The sequence below is a fragment of the Ostrinia furnacalis genome, unplaced genomic scaffold, assembly GCF_004193835.3.
Source record: "Ostrinia furnacalis isolate ACB-3 unplaced genomic scaffold, ASM419383v2 OfSCF1649, whole genome shotgun sequence".
In the NCBI taxonomy this organism is placed as follows: Eukaryota; Metazoa; Arthropoda; class Insecta; order Lepidoptera; family Crambidae; genus Ostrinia; species Ostrinia furnacalis.
This window is the reverse complement of record NW_021131888.1, coordinates 375,494-401,877: the sequence shown is the minus strand read 5'-3', so window position 1 is coordinate 401,877 and position 26,384 is coordinate 375,494. Positions and strand designations below refer to the sequence as shown.

The window sequence follows — 26,384 nt, the reverse complement described above, 5'->3', positions numbered from 1 at the left end:
TGTAAATTTTTAAGCAGAATTGAAGAATATAATAGGATTTGGAATAAACTGTGGCTTTGTAGAACGGAACGTAAAAATAAAATCATAGACAACAATGATGCCATTGTAAAATAATTACCCGTGAATCAGGGAACAAGAAAAACAATTTAGGAGCCATCACGTTTTGGAAGTAAATTTCTTCCAACAACCAACGTTTATTCACAGCAAAACGGATAAAAGGAGTGCTATTTTAGTTCCGTATTTAACAAATTAAAGCTAAGTTGATCTTCATAGGGCAACTTCAGATTAAAATGATAAAAATAAACAAAAAATATTGTGAATTATAGGGAGCGAAATGACTTGATGCTGGGTACCCCATTTGTCTATGGATATTGTTTACGTCAGTCATGTAGCAGCGAAATATTTTCAAATCGCAATTTCGCCTTATTTTCATCGTTAAAGCATGATTAGTTATATCAAACGTGTGTTTTTGTGCAATCAGTAGTTTATATTCACAAACTTGTGTGTGTAAAAGTGTTTTTGTAGAGAATTAAGAACATAACCTCTAAAAGTGTGTTGTCGTAGTTTTGTTTAGATTTAAAAGTGTATTTTAACAATGGCTTTGCAATTATCCCGCCGGGAGGTTGATGAAATACGTTCCTCTTTGGACAGAGCGATCTACAGGACGATAGGGAAGTCGGATAACTTGTTGCTGTCCACAGTTTCGTCATGTCTTACCAATGGGTAAGTATTTTATTGTTTTTCCAATTGGCTTGTACATTTTATGTCTTCTAAGTATATAAATAAGTTTTATGAGCTGCATGTTGAGAGAAATGCATAATTAATTGATGGAAACTGTGTATAATTTCAAACAAATCACAAATAATGTGTAGGTAACCCATGCTTATCTTATTTCTAAATTGAAATTGTAATTATATTTGTATGTGTTAAAAATGAATACCAGTAATCTAGATAGAAATGTTTCAAACCAAATGCATGTGTAAATTATTTATTTTCTTTATTTGAATTAACATAGCAGTTTAGTACAGATAGCATATAAAAATAAGTTTTACTTAATAAGCCTAAAAGATTTCACTGCTAATTTAATATTGAAAAGGCAGAACATTATACTTACAACTAAAAATTAAAAAGCGTTATATTATAACAAATATGTTTTGAATCAGTTTTTCAAAGTCAAAGTCAAAATTTCTTTATTTGTTTGGACTAATAAATAGTTCTTACAAATCGTCATTTTGCTCTTAATTTGTTTTTGTTTGTGTATGTAATATCACAGAATAATAATAAGTACTACGTACAGAAGTTTTACTTCACGAAGGTATTTAAAAAAATGTATGCTCAATGTCATTAACAATATGGTGTAATTTAGCCTGTCTCAAGAGTCAAGCACCATTTTGTTGACAAACGTCAGTGATCGGCACTGCGCCGAAGCTATAGGGCTGACTTCGGTAAAATGATGTGACGTGAGGTGCCAAACTGCGCAAAATGGCGGAGGAAATACATGATTTAGCATAAATTATCATGAATAATACTAACTACTTATTTACCTCTCAGTGTCTTGAGGCAACTTAAAAAAGTACATTCTGTGTTTTTATTATTATTTAGGCAGTTAAATACTGCACAGTATTTAGTACACCATTTTCTTTATTTTCTTCCATCATACACAAGAATACGCGTTCGTGAGTCAATGTTCGCTCGTATGTGAGGCCTTGTCGAATAGTATCCTGTAGGTGGGACATCGTGCGTGTTTTGTTTTCGATGTAAACTCGCGGAGATGAACAGGCCCGGTAATATTTAAAATTATTAACAAAAGTGTTAATTTTATTTAACTTTTTTACAGCTACGAGCGTCGCAAGATTATAGACAAGATATCCTCTCACATCGACTCGAAGAAAGCGAGCAAACTAGCCGACAAAGTGCTCGCACTCGCTCAAGAACTCGTCTCATCGTCAAAAAGTCACAAACGGAAACACGAACCGGAACGTGAGAAGGACTCGAAGAAATCCAGACACGATGACAAAGAGAAAGACCGTCACGATGATAGAGACAAGCATGAAGACAGAGACAAGGATAGGCATGAGGAGAAAGACAAGGAAAAAGATAAAAAAATAGGGAACGGTATTGAGACGTTACCGCTGCCAGCGGCTTTGCCGGAAGGAGAGACCGTTGGGTCTAAGATTGCTGTGTTAAGCGCTGACAGGATCAAGGTTAGTTTATCCTTTTGCTTATTAATTGTTGTTTAAACATTTCTAAACGCTATCTTCAATTTGATTTTGTTGAGACGGAAACGGGACTATTCCCACCTCTCGTTCCCACCACTGCAACTCCTGTGTAGCCAGGATCTACAGCTTGACCGCCACAAAAAACCCAACCAATGAAGGTCAGGTTAGTCCCGGGGGAAAGTTAAACTGTCATTGGACCCGCAACGAAATTAATCAGAAGAACATAGGAGCAGTTCGAAATTAAGGTTCGACTTCCCTCCATTGCAAAGGGGATGACAGGTAACAAACAAAGGTTTGAGACGGAAAAGAAAGAGTCCTTTGTCATTAAAATGCCATCAGGTGATCCATCTGCTCGTTTGCCTCCTGTCACATAAAAAAGAAAATATGCATCCGAACAAAACTCTGCATTCGCGCGGTTGACCGCGCTATAAAGTATTATTTTAACTTTGCACATCTTACGTAAGATCTATCGAGACTCCCTCCTTTCTTTTAAAAAAAAAAAAAGATATGGTCGACCCCCTTCCCCCTCTAAAACGTCTTACGTATAAGATTTTAAACTTTCGCGTTCCATTTCAACTAAAATAGTAAGACACGGGTCTTAACGCGACGTTTATTAATGAATTACATTACGGACGACCGCGAGCCGCGAGTCTGCTTGTGACCACGGCTGCAGCATCGCAGCTGAAACGTCAAGCCGTGAGTACATAATGTAACTCATTAATAAACGTCGCGTTAAGACCTGTGTCTTACTATTCGTCTTACGTAATAAATGAAAGGCTCCAATCCAGAGTTTGAAAGGATAATTATCACAATAACATCTTGATAATAACAGATGGATAGTTATCAGTTGATAATAACAAAAAAATCCGCTCTTAAAAGTGAACTGTATTCGAAGTTTTCAAACTCGTGTTGACTGTTGTGAACGTTATTTAACATAGATAGTTATAAAACCTATCTATTTAGCTCTATAACGATCACTCGTTAACTAGCGTCAAAATATTTATCTATTTTCCACAACGCTTCATGCGACTAGCGATGGATCACTTGACAACAATCAGTAACCAAAAACATAAAGCAACATTCTCAATGTAACACCAGAATTTCTTATGAAACAATATGACAAATGTATCTTACACTGTTGATAATTATCCGATAATTATCATGAAGCGTAATTGTCTTGATAATTTCGAACCCTGCTCCAATCTGAGCTATAAATAAAAAAAAATAAAAGAAAAACTCAATTAATAACCAATTACCTTCCAGCTAATGATGGCCAACGCTCAAAAAGAGATCGAGGAGCGTAAACGCGCGCTCGTCGCGCTTAAAGGCGAGAAACAGAACGTGACGACCGCGGCGCAGACCGCCCAGCAGATTAAGGTTCAGATGCAACAGCAGAACGCCATCCCACCGCCCAGCGTTATTAAACCTATGCTGTATTCTAAACCTGGTAAGAATATTCTTTCCTCCGTGGTTGAGGATTCCGGGTGAAGCTCGCTTCCACCTTCGGCCTGATCGTCACTTACCATCAGGTGAGATACAGGCCAAGAGCTTCCTCGTTGTGGATAAAAAAAATGTAATCATTATGAATAAGAAATGATTTATTTCCTCTACTTAAGCTCAGGGGGCTTTGTGTGAGTTTACATCACGTCTAGCGACTGCGTAAAAAATGGCATTAAAATGTTTGACGGATTGTACAGCGCGCAGCGCCCCTAACAGATACTTTCAAGAACTAAAATTTCATAGATTTATTTGACGCGCTCGCAAGTGACGACTTTTGATTTAAACTCACACTGTGCCCTCTGGTCATTTAGTCTATCTATAGTCCAACAAATGGGAAACTTACCTATGCTATCATACAGTCTGTGATCGTAAAGGTCATAGCAGACTTATCAACTCGGAAAGGGATCGCCTTTCGCGAGCTGTCAACTCAGGCGAGGCGTTTACGTTACGGTTATCCTCCCTTCATCATCATCATTTCAGCCACAGGACGTCCACTGCTGAACATAGGCCTCCCCCAATGATTTCCACATCGGTTGGTAGCGGCCTGCATCCAGCACCTGCTACCTTTATAAAGTCGTCGGTCCACCCCGTCCTCCCTTAGTGTAAATTACAGAGGGTCATGTCCCTGCAATGGGCACTAAATGACCTAATGGTGAAGCAAAGACTGTAACTATGGGAATATTTTTTCAGTGACTCCAATATCGGCTGAAGAGCTAGAAAAGCAGAGGAAGATAGCTGAACTGCAGGCCAGGATACAGAGGAAACTAGCTGGTATGTATCTGCACATACACTACAGTTTGACCTTACAAAACATACTTAAAACTAAAGTCAACATGTTGGTTGACCGCAGTTTAAAGTTGTTTATGTAAGAACAAGTGTACAATAAAGGGCCATGACTTTTAGTAAATAGTAAAACATTTAAGTTAAATAGTAAAGTTGAACAGTGTATTTAAATTACGTTTAGTATGGAAATGTCATTTTAAAACAGTGTTCAACAACTTTGTAAATTTTTATTAGGGAATGACTCGAAATCATTTCAAGTCGCGTTCTAGAGGGGTCGCGTCATAGGGGGTGGATTACTTTAGTAAAAAGAAATTACATAGAAAGCACGATGTTCTTTCGTGAAGCGCTTCATAGTGACTAAAATTCATGAAATTATGCCACACGGCCCTATCGCGAACCGTTTTCGAGAATTCAAGTGTTGTTATTTGTGAAAAATTTTGGCCCACCCTGTATATTGTGTTTCTGTTACCAGGTGGCGCTTTAGCAAACACGGGCAGTGGCCCGGCGCCGCTCATTTTGGACCGGGAGGGGCGCACCATAGATATGAGCGGCAAGAGAGTGCAACTCACACATGTCGCTCCTACACTCAAGGTCAGTACAAAACAATAGTGAAATCCCATTATTTATACACAACATACTCTTGGCTTCATCTCACATAGGAGGGGATGATCAGGCCAAAGGAAGCGAGCTTCACCTGGAATCTTCAACCACAGAGAAACTATCTATCTTACCTCTAACTGTAGCTATTTGTATGTACAGTGTTCCAGCTACCCATTTCCGTTTTTCTCTCGCTCTCATCAAATGGCGATTCTTTGCGATTGAACGAGACGAAAAGACCGGAAAATAGGCTGGAAGTGTGTGTTAGTTTTTTCAAATAATATCACCTTCAACATGATTAAGACTTGAATATTTTACTGCCTTCTGGTTTTTCAGTCGTCCGATATCTTTTAACTGAGCAAAATTAACATTTTTCCGATACTGAAACTGCCAACTGCCAATATAACTTACAGTTATAGTTTTAAAATAAAACACCCTGTATAAACTTTTTTCAGGCGAACATCCGCGCGAAGCGTCGCGAAGAGTTCCGCGCTCAATTAGCCACGCCAGCTGCGGAGCTTCGAGCGGAGCCGGGCGCGTGGCAGGACCCGCGCGTGCCCTGCAAGCCGGCGCAGCGGGCCAAGCGAGCGCTCCGCTTCCACGAGCCCGGCAAGTTTAGGCAGCTGGCGGAGAGGCTAAGGATGAAGGTGCGTAGCGGAGAAGGAAAATTTTGTAAAAATTGCTTTCAAAATGATGTCTATTAGTAAAAGTGTCTCTAAAACGGTGTTTAGGCAGCTAGAGGAGAGGTTAAGGATGAAGGTGCGTAGCGAGAAGCGAAAAAATCAAAAGTTTTTTTCATAAACGGTCAAAAAAGGAAGTGTCTTTTAGTTGAGCTTCTAAATGGCTTTTGTCAGATTGATGTTTAATAAAAAGTGTTTAGAAACGGCTTAAATGATAAAAGTGGCTATCAAATCGGTGGATAACAGCAAATAATGGCTATCAAAATTCAAAACGTTATATAATAGAAAAAGTGCATATCTATCAGTATACATTGATAATAAAAGTTACTATAAAATGGCAGCAGCGTTTATTGACGACATTTTATTGGTACTAGAGTGTATCAAAAGCAAGTTCAGCAACCTTCACCNATTTCATTTCTTTTTAGAGATAAACAAGCAGCTCCGTCGAGACTTGGCTAGTTTTTTTACAGAATGTTTTTGATGGGATTGTCTTTTACTTTTAGAATCCTGTCAAGGTGAACATCGGAAGAGGTGATTCTTAGATTGAAAGTGTTGTGAATTCTTATACTAAAACGTTTATTTTTATTTGTTTTTATTTGTATAGAGAATAATATAGTGTCTAGACAAACCTCAAGAGGATTTAAGACACTATTTAAATCAAAGATGTAATGGCTAAATAATGTAATAATAAATAAATAATAATAAATAGTGAAAAATCAATTGAAATTGAAAAGACAAGTGAAAAGTAGAGGTTTCCAATTCCAACTCCCATCAAAAGCAGTTTTTTTATATGAATCTTTTTTACTGCATAGGGTATACTATGAAGTAAGTCCCCCACATAAAAGTTAAAAAAAAAAACTGAAAATCATCCCCTATTTTCGACACTATATCCTTTTATTTACTTTCTCACTTGATAACGAATTTTCTCTCCTCCTCTTTCTAAAACTTGCATTTTTATCACAATATGTAACTAAACATGTAAGCGCTTTGGTTTTTCTGTAAGCTGTTGTTCATCGAAATAAATAAACTTTTTCAGGCGAACATCCGCGCGAAGCGTCGCGAAGAGTTCCGCGCTCAACTAGCCACACCAGCTGCGGAGCTTCGAGCGGAGCCGGGCGCGTGGCAGGACCCGCGCGTGCCCTGCAAGCCGGCGCAGCGGGCCAAGCGAGCGCTCCGCTTCCACGAGCCCGGCAAGTTTAGGCAGCTGGCGGAGCGGTTAAGGATGAAGGTGCGTAGCAGAGAAGGAAAATTTTGTAAAAATTGCTTTCAAAATTATGTCTATTAGTAAAAGTGTCTCTAAAACGGTGTTTAGGCAGCTAGAGGAGAGGTTAAGGATTAAGGTGGGTAGCGGAGAAGCGAAAAAATCAAAAGCTTTTTTCATAAACGGTCAAAAAAGGAAGTGTCTTTTAGTTGAGCTTCTAAAAGGCTTTTGTCAGATTGATGTTTAATAAAAAGTGTTTAGAAACGGCTTAAATGATAAAAGTGGCTATCAAATCGGTGGATAATAGCAAATAATGGCTATCAAAACTGTGTCAAATGGAAATAGTGTCTATAAATTCAGTATACATTGATAAAAGTTACTATAAAATGGCAGCAGCGTTTATTGACGACATTTTATTGGTACTAGAGTGTATCAAAAGCAAGTTAAGCAACCTTCACCGTGTTGACAAGATGATGGGTGACCATTTGCAACATCTGATCTTACTCTTAAGCTCTTCACCTAATCTGAGACCTGTCTCAAGTCTGATTTACGATGGATGACTGTTTAGAATGGATTTTCAAAGCACCCAAAAGAATGTTAAGCAACCTTTATTGAGTCAAAAAGATGATGGATGACCATTTTCAACGTCAGATGTCAATCTTAAGTATTTCGCCTAATCTGAAACCTGACTACTATTGAAGTTTTCACACAATATTTAGTTTTAATTCAATTGGCCCATATTACCTCAAAATTATCATACGAGTCCGACTCGCACTTGGCCGGTTTTTCACAACGTTCGTTCGTTCGTTTCAGCCAAATGACGTCCACTGCTGGTCAAAGGCCTCCTCCAAGGTTTTCCACAATGCACGGTCCTGCGCTGCCCGCATCCAGGCTCTTCCCGCGACCTTTGCCAGATCGTCGGTCCACCTAGTAGGAGGCCTGCCCACGCTACGTCTTCCAGCCCGTGGTCGCCACTCAAGAACTTTCCTGCCCCAACGGCCATCGTCTCTACGAGCTATGTGCCCCGCCCACTGCCACTTGATTTTAGCAATTCTGCGAGCTATGTCGGTCACTTTGGTTCTCCTGCGGATCTCCTCATTTCTGATTCGATCACGCAGGGAAACTCCAAGCATGACCTTGAGCCTTCTTATGAGGCCATACATTTTCACAACATTATTTATTAATTTCAGGCACAACTAGAGAAGTTACAAAGCGAGATATCCCAGATAGCCCGCAAGACCGGCATATCGTCAGCTACCAAGCTGGCTCTACTCGCTGCAGACGCGCCTGACTCGGACCGAGTGCCTGACATCGAGTGGTGAGTCATCATTTAATTGTGGCGACGCCACTACAAACTAGTGACCAACAGATGGCGCTGTTACGACTGCACTATGGCACACTCCACCGCGCGTACAATCCTGCATCGCGGTGACGGAGTTTTCTACCCTGCCCAGCATATATAGAAAAACCAAGATGGTAGAAATTGGACCTTGGTCCCCGAGCATAACACCCGCTCGGAAGGAAGCACTAACATCTAGCTTCCTTATTGTGGATGAATGAACATCATATCCCACATAATCATCCATCACCATCATCATATTATTATAATCGTCATTTCATTCAAGCTAGACTGCAGTTTGCATCCCAATTAACATCAGTTGATTGCAGTGCAACGATTCTGAAACGTCAAGTGGCAAAAAACTAAACTAATAACCCAGCATTGATAGTAGCGCCCTCTTGTAAATGTCATAATTTGACACTTCAGTGTTGTCCAACGTGGCAAAAATCGTAACTGATAACCCAGTCAGTATGATATTAATATTGTCCAACTACAACGAACCGTCTTATCAGTGATATTGACATAGAGCGCCACCGTCAATACCGGATCCTTGGTTCCGATTTTTGCCACGTTGGAAACTATACAGGGTGTTAGGTAAATGGGTATATGAGCCGACACTAGCCCATGTTAACTTGGGCATATAAATGGTATGGTGAAGTCAGAAAATTGATATCTTCATTTTAATTATTTTAATTTTCATACAAATCGGATTTTATAAAATTTATTATTTAAACTATTCTCACGCGTACGAAGTCTAGTAGTGTAGTATAAAAAATATTTTTTACTTTTTACTTCTAGGTGGGACAGCGTCATCCTGATGACACCAGAGGAACGGGAAGCGTCCAAGAATGCGACAACTTCGGACACACTTACACACACACAAAGAGTGGCCGCGTGTAACACAGGCGAGGACGATATAGTCAACAACCTCAATCAGAGAGCAGTCACCAATCTAGTCGAGCATCCGCAGCAGTTGAGACCTCCAAGTGAGTTTTTACACTCTCTCTCTCTCTTTATCACATACACACCAGTCTAGACGAACACCCACAGTAACTGAGACCTCTCCAATGAGTATTATCTCTCTCTTTCTCCCTTTCTCTCTCTCTCTCTCTATCTTTTACTCTCTCTCTTTATACACCAATTCAGACGAACATTCGCAATAATTGAGGAATTCAAGTTTACACACAATATTTCTCTCTTACTCTCTCTCTTTTCCTCTGTCTTCCAATCTCTCGTTCGGTCCCTCTCTGTCTTCCCCTCTCTCTCGTTCCCTCCTCTCTCTCTCTCTCGCTCACACACACACAAAGAGTGGCGGCGTGTAACACAGGCGAGGACGATATAGTCAACAACCTCAATCAACGAGCTGTGACCAATCTAGTCGAGCATCCGCAGCAGTTGAGGCCTCCGAGTAAGTACTATTCTCTTTCTCTCTCTCTCTCTCTCTCTCTCTTTCTCTCTTTCACACACACACACACCCACATAGTACACTAAAACATTAGCATTCGTTTGTATTCGGAATTGCCATGATTGTCGATATATTTAGAATATTGTTTACAAATAAAAAAACAAAGGCTGGGTTGCACCATCTTACTTTAACTGTCTAACTCGATACAAAAAACACCGGTTATCGTTAAAATAAGGTGGTGGAACAGCCTAACACTTAAAGCAATAACGTTTAATGCGAATAAAACAATACATTGAATTTATCATTGACCTATTGGAACACATTCCCCTTGGATTAAAATATAACCTTCTGGGCAACCTAAGTGGCCACACATCGCACAGCGAGCTATGGACGAAAATGCCGGTATTTTTCTTTCTTTTTTTCTAGGTATTCTTCGTTTTCTTCTTACATTTTCGACCCCTTCATTTCCGTTAAATTCAACACTCGGCATCGTTAACAGTGTTTCCGTTATCTTCGTTTCTTCGTCCCCGAATCTAACAGTAATATCGTTGTTTTTTAAGATTTGTGGATTTTTTTTTATTTACATCGTTAAAACACTCATAATGACACACAGTATCAGTAGTATGGTCTTCATTTTGCACTATTAAAGTATAACAACCAACAAGAAGGTTTTAGTTTATCAATCATAATAATCTTCTTGACAAGTTAAATCGTCAAACAACTTTGTTCTAAATAATTTTGAACTTTACTGACGAACTGTTAAAGATTATTTTCTCTAACTCGAGATTATTCTGTAACATAGTTTCAAAAGGTAATATTATGTGCTCGCGATTCGTTGAAGGAATCAATTTGAAAACTGACGAACCTTTTCATTTCGTGACTGTACATACAGTTAACTGCAAAGCTTAATAGACATAATGATGCTCGAAAATAATCCTTATCCTTTAAAACTTAAGATATGGACACCCGCAAATTTTATTTTCAATATTTTTTTCGCCAAAAATACCACGATTTAAAATAAATAAGATAAGGTTGCATTGTTAAATTGTTCTATAGAGCTTATTAAAAATTTTGGATGTTGTTTACAAAGTAACCCTGTATAAAATGTAATTTATTGTGGAAATTCGGACTTAGAGATACATTCACCTTGTATTCTAATATAGCCCAGCGGACAACTCAATTGTTTGCACATAACACATTTCGAACGAATCTGCCGGCTTAGCTTTTTATTTCTGTTGTTTTCGTTTACCATCGTTGTCTCCGTTTCTTCGCCGTCCAAATCGTTGTCTAATCCACCATCGTTGCGTTCTTCTTTCCTTATGTCCGCTTTCTCAAAATCGTTGTCTGTATTTATCCTCTTCAAGTCTACATCGATGTCTCTCGTGTAGATAATTTCATCTTCCAAAGATAAACTTTCAGGTCTTGCTGCAACCGCAGAAAAAAACACGAGAAATAGATAAATATTCATTGTAAATGTATTTACAATATTTGATACGCGATGTCTTGTACTGAGTTCCAAGAATGCAATGGTTTGTTTATTAAATGATACCGTATTGATTAAACTAATTAAGATTTGCATGAGCTAAGATTTTGCCACACTGAACGCGTTCCGCGGTCAGCGATCAGGGGGCGTAGTGTCAGTTTACGTCAAAGGTATTCGATGTCGACTGCTTAAAAAAGTGTCATTAAAAGTATGACGATTGTTCAGCGCCCCTAGCGGAAACTTAAAGAACTAAAATTTTCATACATTTTTTTCAACGCGCTCACTAGTGAGGACGTTTGATATAAAATCACACTAAGCCCTCCGATCGCATCAATACAAAATGTAGAGACCGAGAATGTTGTTCATACATGATGCGGGCTGCGCTCACTTTGATCTTTACTTTTTTTATTATTAATCTTTTTTTACTCTTAAATATTTAACGACTAGCTTTTCGCCCGCGGCTTCGCCCGCGTCGAATTTTGTCGGTCACAGAAAAACTTTATCGCGCGCTTGCCTGTTTCAAAAACCGAGATAAAAACTATCTCTATGCCAAATTTCATCAAAATCGGTTCAGTGGTTTAGGTGTGAAAGCAAGACAGACGAACAGAGTTACTTCGCACATATAATATTGGTATAGATTTGTAAGTACTATTTAAATAGTCTATGCAAATAAAGAAACTTCGACTATGTTCTAACCGCAGACCACGTCCAGTGTGGCAAGTCCCTTAATGAGTTATTATTATGGACGCGCATTGATTTGACTCTGACACTATCTAGTCTAGTGTCTGCTAAAAAACATTTTATCATGCAAAATAAATGCGTCATCGCTTAGCTTAAAGCATAATGCGGTCCATGTGTATGATTACGTCATTGTCTTATATTACGGTGCGCTATATGTCTAGCACTTAACTTAGTCAGTGTCTGAGGTATGGGAGCGGCACGGGAGGGGTCACATTGATTTTCAACCGACTTCAAAAAAAGGAGGTTCTCAATTCGACCCGTATGTTTTTTTTTCTATGTTTGTTACGCGATAACTCCGCCAATTATGAACCGATTTGAACAAATCTTTTTTCGGCGTATAGGTAATACCTCAAGGGTGGTCCCATTTAAATTTAATAATAAAAAAAACAACCCCCAAGGGTGGAAAATTGGGGATGAACTTTTTTATACGCAATATCTCCGCCGATTATAAACCAATTTGAACGATTATTTTTTTGTTGAATAGGTATTATCAAAAGGGTGGTTTCATGCGAATTTGAAGAAAATATTTCACCCCCAAGGGTGGAAAATTGGGGATGAACTTTTTTATACGCAATATCTCCGCCGATTATGAATATTTATTTATTTATTTCTTAGCTCTGTCTGATAATGGATCTGGAGGAGATGCAATGGCCACCTCCGTAACAAAACAATAGAACCCTATAGAGTTAGGGCTTGTGTGATTCGCCTTGACGAATATTTCGTATCCAGGGTCCGATGATGAAGCTGTAAGGGGGCAGATTTGTTTTTCATTATGTGACTGTCTTTATTTTGTACTTAATATATATTTTACATTTATTATACCTATTCGTGTTTCATTATTCGTATCCAGGGTCCGATGATGGAGCCGGAAGGGGGCAGATTTTTTTTTCGCTATGTGACTGTCTTTATTTTGTACTTAATATATATTTTACATATAATACCTATTCGTGTTTCATTATGAATCGAAATATAAAAGACTTAATAAACTCTATTAAAAATTTAAATTAATTTATCAAGTTTGAATACCTCATTCTACCTTAAAATTAATAACTTAAATCAAGTCTTAATACGGTCACGGCTCAAGATTTTTTTGTCCATTTCAGCGTTCTTTTTACTCTTTTGACGTTGCGTTGACAGCTTTTACCTAAATTCGCGCGGAATATTTTTGTGAAATGGCTCTTAAGCAAGCATCGTTTGTAAAAACGGGCGCTAATCGCAAAAATACCCCTTTTGTAGGGTCTCACAAGTCGACAACCTTGGATAGAGTTATATTGGGCAACAAAACAATAAAATCTTTTATAGGAATTAAATCCGATTTCAATTTTAGTTCTACGTAAGACGTCCGGGTGGACGATTGCACAATGTGATCCGACGACCTCATAAAGGTAGCAGGAAGGCAATGAATCTACGAACCGGGAGATGTGGAAATCAGAATAGATTTTTGCGAGATCGAATCAGAAATGAGGAGATCCGTAAACGAACTAAAGTCGCTGACATAGCCTGACGGATTAGCAAGCTGAACACATAGTACGCAGAACTGACGGCCGATGGGGAAGCAAGGTTCTGGAGTGGAGGCCGTGTACCGGAAAACGCAGCGTGGGACTTCAACCCACAAGGTGGACCGACGACATCGTAAAGGTAGCAGGGAAGCGCTGGACGCAGGCCGCTACCAATCGATCAACGTGGAAAGCATTGGGGGAGGCCTATATTCAGCAGTGGACGTCCTGTGGCTGGAGTGATAATCATGAAATATTAAATAATCATTAATCATGTCTTATTTCTCGCTTGCCCACAGCGGAGCCCCTCAAACCGACATACATGCCAGTGTTCCTCACCAAGAAGGAACGCAAAAAACTCCGTCGCCAGAGCCGCAGGGAAGCATGGAAAGAAGAACAGGAGAAAGTCCGGCTAGGATTGGAAGCACCGCCCGAACCGAAGCTCAGGTAACACTTTCTCTTTCTCTCTCCCTCTCTCTGACCCTCCCCCTCTCTGACTCTTTCTCTCTGACCCTCCCCAGTCTCTCTCTTACCCTCTCTCTCTCTCCTGCTCTCCTTCTCTCTGACCGTCCCCCTCTCTCTGACCCTCCCTCTCTCTCTCTCTATCTCTTTAACCCTCTCCCGTCTCTCTCCGACACTCCCCCTATATCTGACCCTCCACTCTTTCTCTGACCCTGGCCCTCTCTCCTTGACCCTCTATTTCTCTCTCCCACACTATTTCCATCACCCCTCCGTCGTACTGAGCACCTACGTTCTAAAAGGAACCCCATGCAAAATTTGAGACCCCTACCACTTGTAGTTTCTGAGATTTCGTGATGAGTTGTTACACGCCATATTTTTTTTTATGCTAGACAAGGCAGGTATTTGACCGCAATCGCACCTGGTGTTAAGCGAGATGCAGTCTAGGATGGTACATATCTGCCCTGTAAGTGCCAATTCACTCTCGCCTTGAAAACGCCCGGATTATACTGTTCAGGAAATACAGCAGCAGGCAGCGAATTTGGCGAGACATATTGATCTGTATCATCAATTGTGTGTTCCATCCTATGTACCGTGTTTCATGTAATAAACAATTTGAATTTGAGTAAGTGAGTGACCTTTAGCAAATGAATAATTCTTAATTACCCCCTTTTTGCTCCAACAGGATATCGAACCTGATGCGTGCTTTAGGGACGGAAGCGGTGCAGGACCCGACCGCCATCGAGGCGAAAGTGCGCGAACAAATCGCCAAAAGACAGAAAACGCATTTGGAGGCGAACAAGGCTAGAGCGCTTACTAAAGACCAGAAGAGAGAAAAGGTAAGTTTTAAGACTCACTAACACACATGTCTCTCTTTCTCTTTCTCTCTCACATTTACACAAAGAGAGAGAGAGAGGAGGCGGACAAGGCCAGAGCGCTACTAAAGACCAAAAGAGGGAAAAGGTAATATAATTATTGTTAAACTAGCTTTCCGCCCGCGGCTTCGCGCGCATGGACTACATTATCTACATATTTTACGGAACCCTATTTTTTTTCCAAAATAAAATTTAGCCTATGTTACTAGTGGATAATGCTTTCGAATGGTGAAAGAATTTTTAAAAACGGTCCAGTAGTTTTTGAGCCCATTCATTACTTCACTTTTTGGCTACTTTTTGACCATAACACTGCTGTGTGTGACTGTACGTATATTTATTTCATTCTTTTCAACGAAATCCTGGCATTAAAGGTACTTTTTCTGCTTTTTTTTTATGTAGTTAGAAGTTTGGTCTGAAGTACTGTCACCTTGTCTAAAGCCCGGNTCTTTCTCTTTCTCTCTCACATTTACACAAAGAGAGAGAGAGAGAGAGACAAAAGGCAGAAAACGCATTTGGAGGCGGACAAGGCCAGAGCGCTACTAAAGACCAAAAGAGGGAAAAGGTAATATAATTATTGTTAAACTAGCTTTCCGCCCGCGGCTTCGCGCGCATGGACTACATTATCTACATATTTTACGGAACCCTATTTTTTTTCCAAAATAAAATTTAGCCTATGTTACTAGTGGATAATGCTTTCGAATGGTGAAAGAATTTCTAAAAACGGTCCAGTAGTTTTTGAGCCCATTCATTACTTCACTTTTTGGCTACTTTTTGACCATAACACTGCTGACTGTACGTATATTTATTTTATTCTTTTCAACGAAATCCTGGCATTAAAGGTACTTTTTCTGTTTTTTTTTTATGTAGTTAGAAGTTTGGTCTGAAGGACTGTCACCTTGTCTAAAGCCCGGTCGCCGAGCACGTAGAATTTCGTCCAATGACCCCTAGCTACCCTTTCCTTATCGCTCGCGCGTAATTATGTTTCTGTCGCGCTCGCACACTCACTGCGGGCGCCCGTCGCACAGTCGCGACAGCAATATAATTATACGCGAGCGATAAAGATGGGTAGTTTGGAGTCATTGGACGAAATTCTACGTGCTTGGCGACCGGACTATATAGACCCTCTGTTTAAACAATGGCACTGTGCTCTTTTTTATAACTTTCTATTTTTCTAGGTGGACAGAAAACTAAGAGAAGACACGACGATGGGCGTGCATGTCGCTGTGTACAGGTAAATAATATAATACTTAAAATTACTAGTGGACATCCACCCATAAGGTGGACCGACGACCTCATAAAGGTAGCAGGAAGGCGCTGGATGCAGGCCGCTACCAACCGGGCGATGTGGAAATCATTGGGGGACGCCTATGTTCAGCAGTGGACGTCCTGTGGCTGAAATGATGATGAAGAAATTAAATAAAAGCTTGTTTTTGTTATGAGTTACTTTAAGGAATGATCGGTTTTATTCTCCCATTTTCAGGGTAAAAGACCTGTTCGAGTGCGCCTCAGCCAAGTTCAAGGTAGAAGTGAACGCACAGCAACTGCATATGACGGGATGCGTGATACTGCACCGCGGCTGCTGCGTGATTGTGGTGGAGGGAGGGCCTAAACAGCAGGCCAAGTACAAGAGGTAGGCCAAGTATACAATAGGTGACTAATTACACACGAGGTGGCCAAGTATGCAATAGGTGGTCAAGTATGGGGGGAGAGTGCCAAGTATAGGGGAGTAGGCCAAGTACACAAGAGGTGGCCAAGTAGACGTTAGGTAGGCCAAGTACACAAGAGGCAGGCCAAGTACTTAATAGGTGGCCAAGTACAAGAAGTAGGCCAAGACAAGTACACGAGAGGTAGGCCAAGTAAAAGGGGATGTAGGCCAAGTATACAATAGGTGGCCAAGTAGACGATAGGTAGGCCAAGTACACAAGAGGCAGGCCAAGTATACACAGTGGGAGAGGCCAAGTATACACAGTGGGAGAGGCCAAGTACACAAGTGGTAGAAGTTAATAGAATAGAATAGAAAGTATTTATTTGGCAATAGGTGGCCAAGTACACACGAGGGGGTGTAGGCCAAGTACAATAAATAAGAGGCCTAGTACTAAGGAGGGATAGACCAAGTACTAAGAGGGGATTGGCCAAGTACAAGAGGTTAGGAGTAAGCCAAGTATAAGGGAAGTAGGTCAAGTATGTAACATAGGGNATTAAATAGAAGCTTGTTTTTATTATGAGTTACTTTAAGGAATGATCGGTTTTATTCTCCCATTTTCAGGGTAAAAGACCTGTTCGAGTGCGCCTCAGCCAAGTTCAAAGTGGAAGTGAACGCACAGCAACTGCATATGACGGGATGCGTGATACTGCACCGCGGCTGCTGCGTGATTGTGGTGGAGGGAGGGCCTAAACAGCAGGCCAAGTATAAGAGGTAGGCCAAGTATATAATAGGGTTGTAGGCCAAGTAACAGGTGGGGGAGTAGGCAAAGTACACAATAGGTGGACAAGTAGACGTTAGGTAGGCCAAGTACACAAAAGGTGGCCAAGTAGACGTTAGGTAGGCCAAGTACACAAAAGGTGGCCAAGTAGACGTTAGGTAGGCCAAGTACACATTGATAGCCAAGTAGACGATAGGTAGGCCAAGTACAAGGGGCGAGGAGTAGGCCAAGTATACAATAGGTAGGCTAAGTCAGGAGGTGGTCAAGTATAGAGGGAGTGGGCCAAGTACAAGATGTAGGCCAAGACAAGTACACGAGAGGTAGGCCAAGTAACAGGTGGGGGGAGTAGGCCAAGTATACAATAGGTGGCCAAGTACACGAGAGGTAGGCCAAGTATACCCAGTGGGGATTGGCCAAGTACAAGAGGTGAGGAGTAGGCCAAGTTCAAGTTTAGAGGGTGCAATAATCCAAATGTAGTCCATTGGATTTGTCTCATAATTGGGGAATGTAGTATGTATCATGAGTAGAGTCAATGTTAATGATACACCCTGTAAAATATCACTGCAGTGGGGTCTTCCCAAGGGTCAGGCCAAGTACTAAAGGGGGAAAGGCCAAGTAAAAGAGGGGGTAGTGATCTAAGTGCGAAGGGAAAGAGCCCTAGTGTGCTATGCCAAGTTTAGAGGTTGGGTAGTAGTAATGCAAGTGAGAATAGAAAAGAGTAAATAACAATAAAAGGGATGATGACTGGGTAATGAAATCGAAATTCTATTTAGTCCGTCAGACAGATAATAAAAAATTGTACACGTATTTTTAATTGTTTTTCACAATCGAATTACAGTATTATATTGAGTTGAAATGTCTCGTGACGTCACTTTTGAATAAAAAATCTACTCAAGCGTGACGTAACGCGTCATTTCAACTCGATGTAGCACTGTTATTATTTAATTATGAAAGAAAATAAAAAATATGAGTAATATTTTCTAATTATCTGTCTGACGGACAAATAATTGAAATTTTTTCATTTATAGTCTGGTCCGTGAGCACGTAGAATTATGTTCAATGACCCCTAGCTACCCATCCTTATTGCTCGCGCGTAATTATATTGCTGTCGCGCTCGCACACTCACTGCGGGCGCCCGTCGCACAGTCGCGACAGCAATATAATTACGCGCGAGCGATAAGGATGGGTAGCTTGGGGTCATTGGACAAAATTCTACGTGCTCACGGACCGGGCTTTAGCCTATTATACTTACCTGTTATTTATTTCCTTCAGACTGATGCTGCACCGCATCAAATGGGAAGACGACCTGGTGAAGGATGCAGAAGGCAACGAAGTACCGAACTCCTGCCAGCTGGTATGGGAGGGCGTCACCAAGCAGCGAAGCTTCGGAGAGATCAAGTTCAAGGTAAATACAGCCTTGTTGTTTGAAGAATAGAGTGGAGTTTGCATTGCACAAGTTACTGGCAGTCCTAGGAGCACGACGAAGTCTAGGCAGATCAAGGTAGAAGGTAATTGATGCAGCAGAATCTTGGGATTGGAACTCTTGTTTAGACAGAATCTAGGAAAGTAAGGTACAAAAAGATGTGAGGAAAAGGCCAATTAAGATGTGGGGAGGAAGCCAAATACTCAAGAGGTAGGGAATGGGTCAAGTCAGAGGTAAGGAGTAAGGTCAAGTAAGAGGTAGAGAGTGTACAAAGTCAGAGCTTAAGTGTGGCCCAAGTAAGAGCTCGAGTGGGCCAAGTTAAAGTCGTGGGAATAGACCAAATACAAACAGCCCTTCAACCTAAACACTAATCTTAAGTACTTTCAATAGGAGCTAAGTAAGTCCACCCACAAGGTGGACCGATGACATAAAGGTAGCAGGAAGGCGCTGGACGCAGGCCGCTACCAACCGGGCAACATGGCAAGCATTGGGGGAGGCCTATGTTCAGCAGTGGACGACCTATGGCCAGTAGCGTAGCTAGATAACCAAGGGCCCTGGGGCAAATAAAAAAATGGGCTCCACTGCTACAACCCACAGAAATAATTTAGGACAATTCCCTAGTTATAACTTTCGAATTTCTCTATTTATTTTGAAAATGGGAGAAGTTTTCAAAGTTCAGTTCAATTGAGATTTTTTGGTAAAGATTCGAAAGGCACTGCTCCGCCTAGCCCCTTAGTAGCTACGCAGGGGCCTGAGGCTGAGATGATGATGATGAAGTTTTACGTTCTTTCCAGGTGTTGCCGACTGAGAAACAAGCTCGAGAGGCTTTGCAACAACACGGAGCGGAACATTACTGGGACTTGGCTTACAGTGGCGCGGTGTTAGCTGCGCCTTCATCGCCTTAACACGGAATTATAATAAACATTTGGAATAACGATACACGGAGTTATGATAAGAAAATAAAATCAGTGATACTGGAATAGGCGTTTTATTTAACCTTAATTAAAATGAAATAAATTTAAGCTAAAGCCTGGTCCGTGAGCATGTAGAATCCCGTCCAATGACCCCAAGCTACCCATCCCTTTCGCTCGCGCGTAATTATGTTGCTGTCACGCTCGCACACTCACTGCGGGCGCCCGTTGCACGACTGTATGCGACTATATGCGATAGTATGCGATGTACAAAATTCTACGTGCTCACAGACCGGGGTTTACAAAGTTCAACTCTGGTATAGATCGTTTCATTCACGAAGACGCGCCCCAGTAATGTTTGGTCTCGGTCGCGCGGGGTGCGGGGAGTGTGGTCCGAGCAATCCGTAAGGCATTACTGTAGTGTGCGTGTGCACTCATGGAGCATTTAGCGTGTACCGATAACACTCAAACATTAGCGGAAGAATGGTGGGGCGCGTCTTCGTGGATGAAACGATCTATGAGTATATTTCTGAATTTTAAGATTATTGCAATTATTTGTTTAGATAGTATCTATACATTAGTAGAGATAAATACTACTAAAAGTCTGGAACTATTAAACAAATAAAATAAAATGTAGAATTCTTCTTGTTTCATAAATCTATATCTTATATATATAAAAGAAAGTCGTGTTAGTTACTTCGCTTATAACTCAAGAAGGGCTGAACCGATTTAGCTGAAAATTGTCAGGGAGGTAGTTTAGAGCCAGGAGAAGGACATAGGATACTTTTTATCCCGTTCGAAATTAAAAAAAAGTCTGCTTATTTATTGCCATTAAGGCGGAACAAAGTTCGCCGGGACAGCTAGTATAGTATATTACGATGTTCCGCCGCTTTGCTGGTCCGTGCTCCTGAAAATAAAACGATATTTTAATGCAAAAAACAATAATTTATGTAATCGACTAGTGAAAACGGTTCTTTGAATACGAAAATACAATGTTTATAGTCTGGTCGCCGAGCACGTAGAATTTCGTCCAATGACCCCAAGCTACCCATCCTTATCACTCGCGCGTAATTATATTGCTGTCGCGACTGTGCGACGGGCGCCCGCAGTGAGTGTGCGAGCGCGACAGCAATATAATTACGCGCGAGCGATAAGGATGGGTAGATTGGGGTCATTGGACGAAATTCTATCTGCTCGCCGACCGGACTTTACTATGGTATACACAGGAATGGAACTCACAGCCTTCGAGCCTTGTGCTGCCGGATGCGCGGGTGTTGCTCTCTAGGAATGCCGTGGACCTTCACGATGTGGTTCTTCGTCGAACTGACGCTTTTGAACCTGAAATAAATAAATAACATTTATCTAAACATATAAAAGGAGAAACTGACTGACTGACAGACTAACGCACAGCCTAAACGGCTAAACGTAGGCACTTAAAATTTGGAAGGGACATAGCTTAGGTACCGTAGAGGTGCACTAAGAAAGGAATTCCCGAAATTCCCACGGGAACGGGAATTAGCGGGAAAAACGCGTACGAAGTCGCTAGTCGCTAGTGACTGTATAAGAACTTAGCCTATACACAGACGTACAAGTTTAGTTCAATTAAATTAAGGTTAGTGTGCAGAAGTAATTAAAATGATACCAAAACTAAGCAAAATTTATTGCCTGTATCTTAGGTATTTATTTAAAAGTAAATACATAAATACTGAAACAGTCAAAATGGGGTAATGTCGTAAGTATCTAAGTAACTGGAAAAAGTATAACATTTAATATGAATTTAAAAACTAAACTACTGAATCAATAAGCGCTATTGACATCCTGGTGAGTGCAAATTGGTGATTCTAACTGATTCACGTTACATGGTGACTCTAACTGATTCACGATACAAAGGTGATTCTAACTGATTAACGTTACAAAGTTGATTCTAACTGATTCACGTTACATGTTGATTCTAACTGATTCACGTTACAAAGTTGATTCTAACTGATTCACGTTACAATATGTTGATTCTAACTGATTCACGTTACAAAGGTGATTCTAACTGATTCACGTTACAGATATAAACAGAAGCCAACTTTTAGACACAAGGAAATGGAAATCCATGCCTTCCTACTAAAGGCTGAGTAAATTTAAATTTTCTTATATAACACAAAGGTGACTGACTGACTGAAGGATCTATCAACGCACAGCCCAAAGCACTGGACGGATCGGGCTGAAATTTGGCATGCAGTTTGATGTTATGACGTAGGCATCCGCTTAGAAAGGATTTTACGAAACCACCCCTAAGGGGGTAAAATGGGATCCACGCGTACGAAGTCGCGGGCGGCCGCTAGTAAATAAAATAAAACTCACTTGCTCGGGCACAGGTAGCAGTAGTAGGTGTAGCTCATGAGGTGCACTTTGTTCCTGTGGCTGGCCAGCTCCGAGCGGCTTTTGAACAGCGCGGCGCAGCGGTCGCACTGGGAACGAGAAATATACATACAATAGGCTAGTTTCCTAAAAAAAATTTTTTTAGTCCGTCATGAAAAATATAGGACACATATTTTTATTTGTCAATCTAACAAATAATTACATAGTTATGGTGCGTTGAAGTTCCGCGCGACGTCACAAAGTGCGGCACTTTTATGCACTCATTGACGTCACGGGCCTCTTCTTATGAACTTTGACGCGCTTTATCTCTTTAAATTTTCATTAGTTTGAAAAAGTGAAAAATACGTGTAGAGTATTTTTTGATAAGTTAACTGACGGACTAATTAAAACTCTTGCTTTTTGACCCAGGAAACATCCCTATTTAAGCCTGTTTTGAAAAGAAAAAGTATCGAAAGCGGTTCAATCGATTGGGAGTTACGATGTCACAGATAGACGACTCACATAATATTATACAAGTCAATGAACATTTAATTATCAATGGAAATATAAAAAAAACTCAATACGGAAACCGGACTAAGTATCCCTACTTAATATTATTTTTCTTACATATCTTCTACTTAATATAAAACTAGAGAGGTTACATAACAATTAAATAAGTCTTCTTAAACAATAAGCTTTTTTTTAATGTTCCCTTTTATTATTTTTTTTATTTTCATTTAAAATTTTAGTTAAGTTTGTGTTTGTTGTCCAAAAAATATATGTCTATAAATGTTAACATAAGTTTTCTTTTAGGGAAAGGCGAGATTTGAAATTATTTGTAAATGGCCCAAATTATGGACCTTATATTACTCATGTAAAAACTACGGAAAATCTTATTTTACAGTTAATTGAAAAATTTAATCTTACCTGCACATTCCGAACGCCGAAATGCGTCCTCATGTGTTGTTTTAGCCGTTCTCTCTCGAGGAAGGCTTTGGAGCATTCGTTACACACGAACGGCAGCTCTCCTGTGTGAACGGAGCGCATATGAAGCTGTGGATAAAAAAATAGTTTAAAAAACTAAAAACACGCTTTTAATTACTATCAGAGGCAGTTTGGGGACTACCGGAGGCAGGCGGGAACTATGAAAGGCAGTTTGGGGACTACCGGAGGCAGGCGGGAACTACCGGACGCAGTAAAGAACTGTCGGAGGTACTTGGGGACTATCAGAGGCTGTCGGAGACTTCCAGAGGCAGTCGGGGATTTCCAGAGGCAGTCTGGGACTACCGGAGACAATTGGGGACCATCTGAGGTAGTTAGAGACTATCGGAGGTATTCGAGGACTGTCGGAGGTAAATAGGGACCATCTGTGATAGTTGGGGACTGAAGGACCAAAACCTCTAAAAGATTTTCAGTCTCGTCATAGGACTTATTAGTTATTCTTATATTATCGTATGTTACCTGCAAACGCCTATTGTCCACAGCGCGGAAGGGACACTCGGGACAAACTTTCCGTCTTTCGGCGCCATGCATGCGTTGCTGGTGGTACTTCAGGACGCTTCCAGTGAAGAACTTCTTGTCGCATTGCTGGAACAATTCACTGGTCATTAGGGCAGACCAATTTCAAGTAATTCCTGAACTTAAAACTAACATATGAAAAACATTTAGCTTAGGCGCAGACCACAGTCTTTTAGTTGGCCGATAGTTGGGCCCGATTCTAATTTGTATGAAGAATTGGCCGATACCAAATCGGTGTAATGTGCGCACTTTCATACATGTCTATACTGATTAACAAAAAGTCTGGTCTGTGGCTAGGCTTAGCTATTAGACCTTCCGAACCGAATCGAATTCGATTGGTATTCGATCAATACAATACAAACATACATAATAGTTGTGGACAAATTGGTCGAAATATGACAATGATTGTTGAAGTCGTAAAAAACCTTTTTTTTTTATAAATAAAATATTATTTTGCTCAGAAACATGGTATTTAGCAAAGAATATTAGCAATGTGTAAATACAGATTACTAATAAACTAAATATGCTTGTGTTAAGAGTGGGTTGACCACAATAGTCGAGCGACGGCGGGGATCGAACCCGCGTCCCTCGGATCACGAGTCGGCTAGTCTGACCCCATCATCACTTGGCTATCGTGGTTATAGTTTTGTAAATAACATTCTGTCCAATATACTTTTGTATGTAAATGAAATTTTAAAGCCTAAATTAGTCTTCATACTCACATCACAAGGGTACTCCGGTTCGAAGTGAGTCCTCGCATGGTTGACGAAGAACTTCTTATACTTGATCACCGTCCCACACAGGTTACATTCCACTGGCCCCTCGTTTGGTATCGGCTGGACTGCTAACGCCATGTATTTCTCTATTACTTCCTGTAAAAGTATTTATTTATTTCTCGTCCTTTTGTCTGTGCAGGTTTGACGTAAATTCCCATTCGCATTTCGTCACAAATTAAAAAACGGTGCCCATGGCAAATGGGACGGAATACTAATGGACTGAATGGGAATGGGAACAAACCCGAATGGGACCGAATGCGAATGGGTACAAACCCGAATGGAACCGAATGCGAACGGGTACAAACCCGAATGGGACCGAATGCGAACGGGTACAAACCCGAATGGGACCGAATGCGAACGGGTACAAACCCGAATGGGACAGAATGCGAACGGGTACAAATCTGAATGGGACCGAATGCAAATGGGAACAAACCCGAATGGGACCATTATTTCGTAACGAAATGCGAATTGGACGTTCTGCGTCAAACCCGTCTATGCAATAGCAATTTATGTTTCTACAGTTTTTTTACTTTAAAGCTAAGAAATACAAATTATATCAAATACTTTATTCAGTTAGGCCCTTTCCAGGGCACATACACGTCCCGGGCAGGCCTCCCACTAGGTGGACCGACGATCTGGTGAAGGTCGCGGGAGGTGCCTGGATGCGAGCGGCGCAGGATCGATCTTCGTGGAAGTCCTTGGTGGACGTCTTTCGTCTGAAACGAACGAACGAACATGTCCCGAATATAGCTTGCCCTACCACCACTTTAGGACCACACACGGGCTGATGCTGAGAAGAAGTGGCGGAAGAAACTCAGTCACCTTTGTCAGCTATAAATAAAACATACCTTTGGTCTCCTAGGCCTCGGCCTAACTTCAGTATCCTTTGATTCGCTTAATACATTGCAATTTGCATCATCAGAAGATTCATAGTACGTTAATTCTGACTCAGTTATATCTACGGATGTAGGTATGTAATCATTGTTCACTTCTTCGTTTAGCTTCTGAACCAGCTTCGTATTTTGTGGTATATCGCTAAGTTTTAGCCGTTTTCGCTTTGACGTTCGTGATTTAATTTTTTTTGAGAGTGACAATTCTTTAGTATTCTCATTTTTAATGTTACTTTTGATATCGTGATTCCAACTAAGCACATCGAACGACTGATTTGTTTTTGAATCTTCAAATAATTTAGATTTCTTCCGTGTAGATTTTGATGTAAATTGATCATGCTCTTCTTCTAATTGAATGTCTGAATCTGAGATACTTTCACCGACTAGTTTCCTCAGTTCTGCGTCTGTTTTCTGACTTTTATTCCGTAATTTTAGAGATTGATTCACCAAAATTGTGCAGAACTTACATATTTTTTGGGTAAGACCATCGTCTGGAAGAATCTGAAAGAAAAAAGAAATAACAAATATAATGCTGTTACCTGTTTCATGTAAGTAATAAATGATATTTCTAGCACAAAAATTACTACAGTAATTTAATGTCATAAGTGCCACTTGTGGTCTAAACTGAATAAATATTTTTTATTTTGATTTTTTTTATTTTGTTATTGAAGTTAATTATACAATAAATATTTGATATTTTGCAAGGACTAATTCAATAATTATTCTATATCCTGCACATTTATGTACAATTTAATGCTGTTGAAACATTGTTAAACAAATAAAATAAATAAATAAATATCTTCTTCTTTGCCTGGCCCATTCCCATTTTATTTGGGGTCAGCCTCCATATAATGCGTCTCCAGGCGGCTCGGTCCTGGGTCGTCTCACTGTTGACTTGGGGCTTTTTATTTATTTATTTAAACTTAGGTAGATGCCAAAATTTTATCATTATGCGAACTTAATGCCATAAGGCATTATGGTCCTTATTCACTAAAAAATAAAGATCATTTTGAATTGAATAATAGAAAAGTTAGTACCTTTACTCCAGTTGCTAAATACAGTAAGTTGGACCGAAGTTCTGAAGGTTCTTCGACAAATATCCACCTCAAGTCCTTAGATGATAAGCAGAGGCGACAGCAAGTCGATAATATGTCGGACATCGCTAAAGTGCGAATCGGAAATAATAATAACTACTAACATACAACACCACACAGCACGTAACAATGTGCACATTAACATACAAGCAAACAACAACACCAACATTAATTTATTTATTTTAGTTAAATCCAGAGCAGAGAAAAGCAATGAGAAAAGTA

General features: G+C 40.3%; 2 protein-coding genes across 4 annotated transcripts; one reads left to right on the top strand and one right to left on the bottom strand.

Annotated features, from left to right (window-relative positions):
- Positions 1 to 357: 357 nt before the first annotated feature.
- On the top strand, positions 358 to 19,604 carry Prp3 (pre-mRNA processing factor 3). Of its 3 annotated transcripts, none has more exons than XM_028305236.1 (14): positions 358 to 723; positions 1,838 to 2,204; positions 3,483 to 3,666; positions 4,410 to 4,490; positions 4,975 to 5,093; positions 6,816 to 7,007; positions 8,171 to 8,298; positions 9,118 to 9,305; positions 13,744 to 13,891; positions 14,589 to 14,742; positions 15,954 to 16,009; positions 16,259 to 16,408; positions 18,474 to 18,606; positions 19,419 to 19,604. In XM_028305236.1, exons 1-14 carry the CDS (start codon positions 596 to 598, stop codon positions 19,527 to 19,529), a joined length of 2,139 nt encoding a protein of 712 aa, XP_028161037.1. In that variant the 5' UTR covers positions 358 to 595; the 3' UTR covers positions 19,530 to 19,604. The 3 variants fall into 3 exon arrangements, with proteins under 3 accessions (XP_028161037.1, XP_028161035.1, XP_028161034.1); XM_028305234.1 differs by lacking the exons at positions 6,816 to 7,007; positions 16,259 to 16,408 and adding exons at positions 5,555 to 5,746; positions 17,045 to 17,194; XM_028305233.1 differs by lacking the exon at positions 6,816 to 7,007 and adding an exon at positions 5,555 to 5,746.
- Positions 19,605 to 20,321: 717 nt separating this feature from the next.
- On the bottom strand, positions 20,322 to 26,384 carry LOC114353295 (zinc finger protein 62 homolog). The gene is made up of 8 exons (XM_028305232.1): positions 26,106 to 26,384; positions 25,027 to 25,569; positions 24,125 to 24,274; positions 23,346 to 23,471; positions 22,812 to 22,937; positions 21,888 to 21,994; positions 20,775 to 20,873; positions 20,322 to 20,442 (listed from the first exon to the last, which is right to left on the bottom strand). Exons 1-8 carry the CDS (start codon positions 26,226 to 26,228, stop codon positions 20,409 to 20,411), a joined length of 1,308 nt encoding a protein of 435 aa, XP_028161033.1. The 5' UTR covers positions 26,229 to 26,384; the 3' UTR covers positions 20,322 to 20,408.

Excerpts from the sequence above, each read along its gene's own strand:
- Prp3 (XM_028305236.1), top strand. The coding sequence starts at position 596 with ATGGCTTTGCAATTATCCCGCCGGGAGGTTGATGAAATACGTTCCTCT. Across the intron at positions 724-1,837 it reads TCGTCATGTCTTACCAATGG|CTACGAGCGTCGCAAGATTA; the intron begins GTAAGTATTTTA and ends ACTTTTTTACAG. Across the intron at positions 2,205-3,482 it reads TAAGCGCTGACAGGATCAAG|CTAATGATGGCCAACGCTCA; the intron begins GTTAGTTTATCC and ends ATTACCTTCCAG.
- LOC114353295 (XM_028305232.1), bottom strand. The coding sequence starts at position 26,228 with ATGTCCGACATATTATCGACTTGCTGTCGCCTCTGCTTATCATCTAAG. Across the intron at positions 24,275-25,026 it reads CGAGGCCTAGGAGACCAAAG|GAAGTAATAGAGAAATACAT; the intron begins GTATGTTTTATT and ends ATACTTTTACAG. Across the intron at positions 22,938-23,345 it reads TGGACAATAGGCGTTTGCAG|CTTCATATGCGCTCCGTTCA; the intron begins GTAACATACGAT and ends TTTTATCCACAG.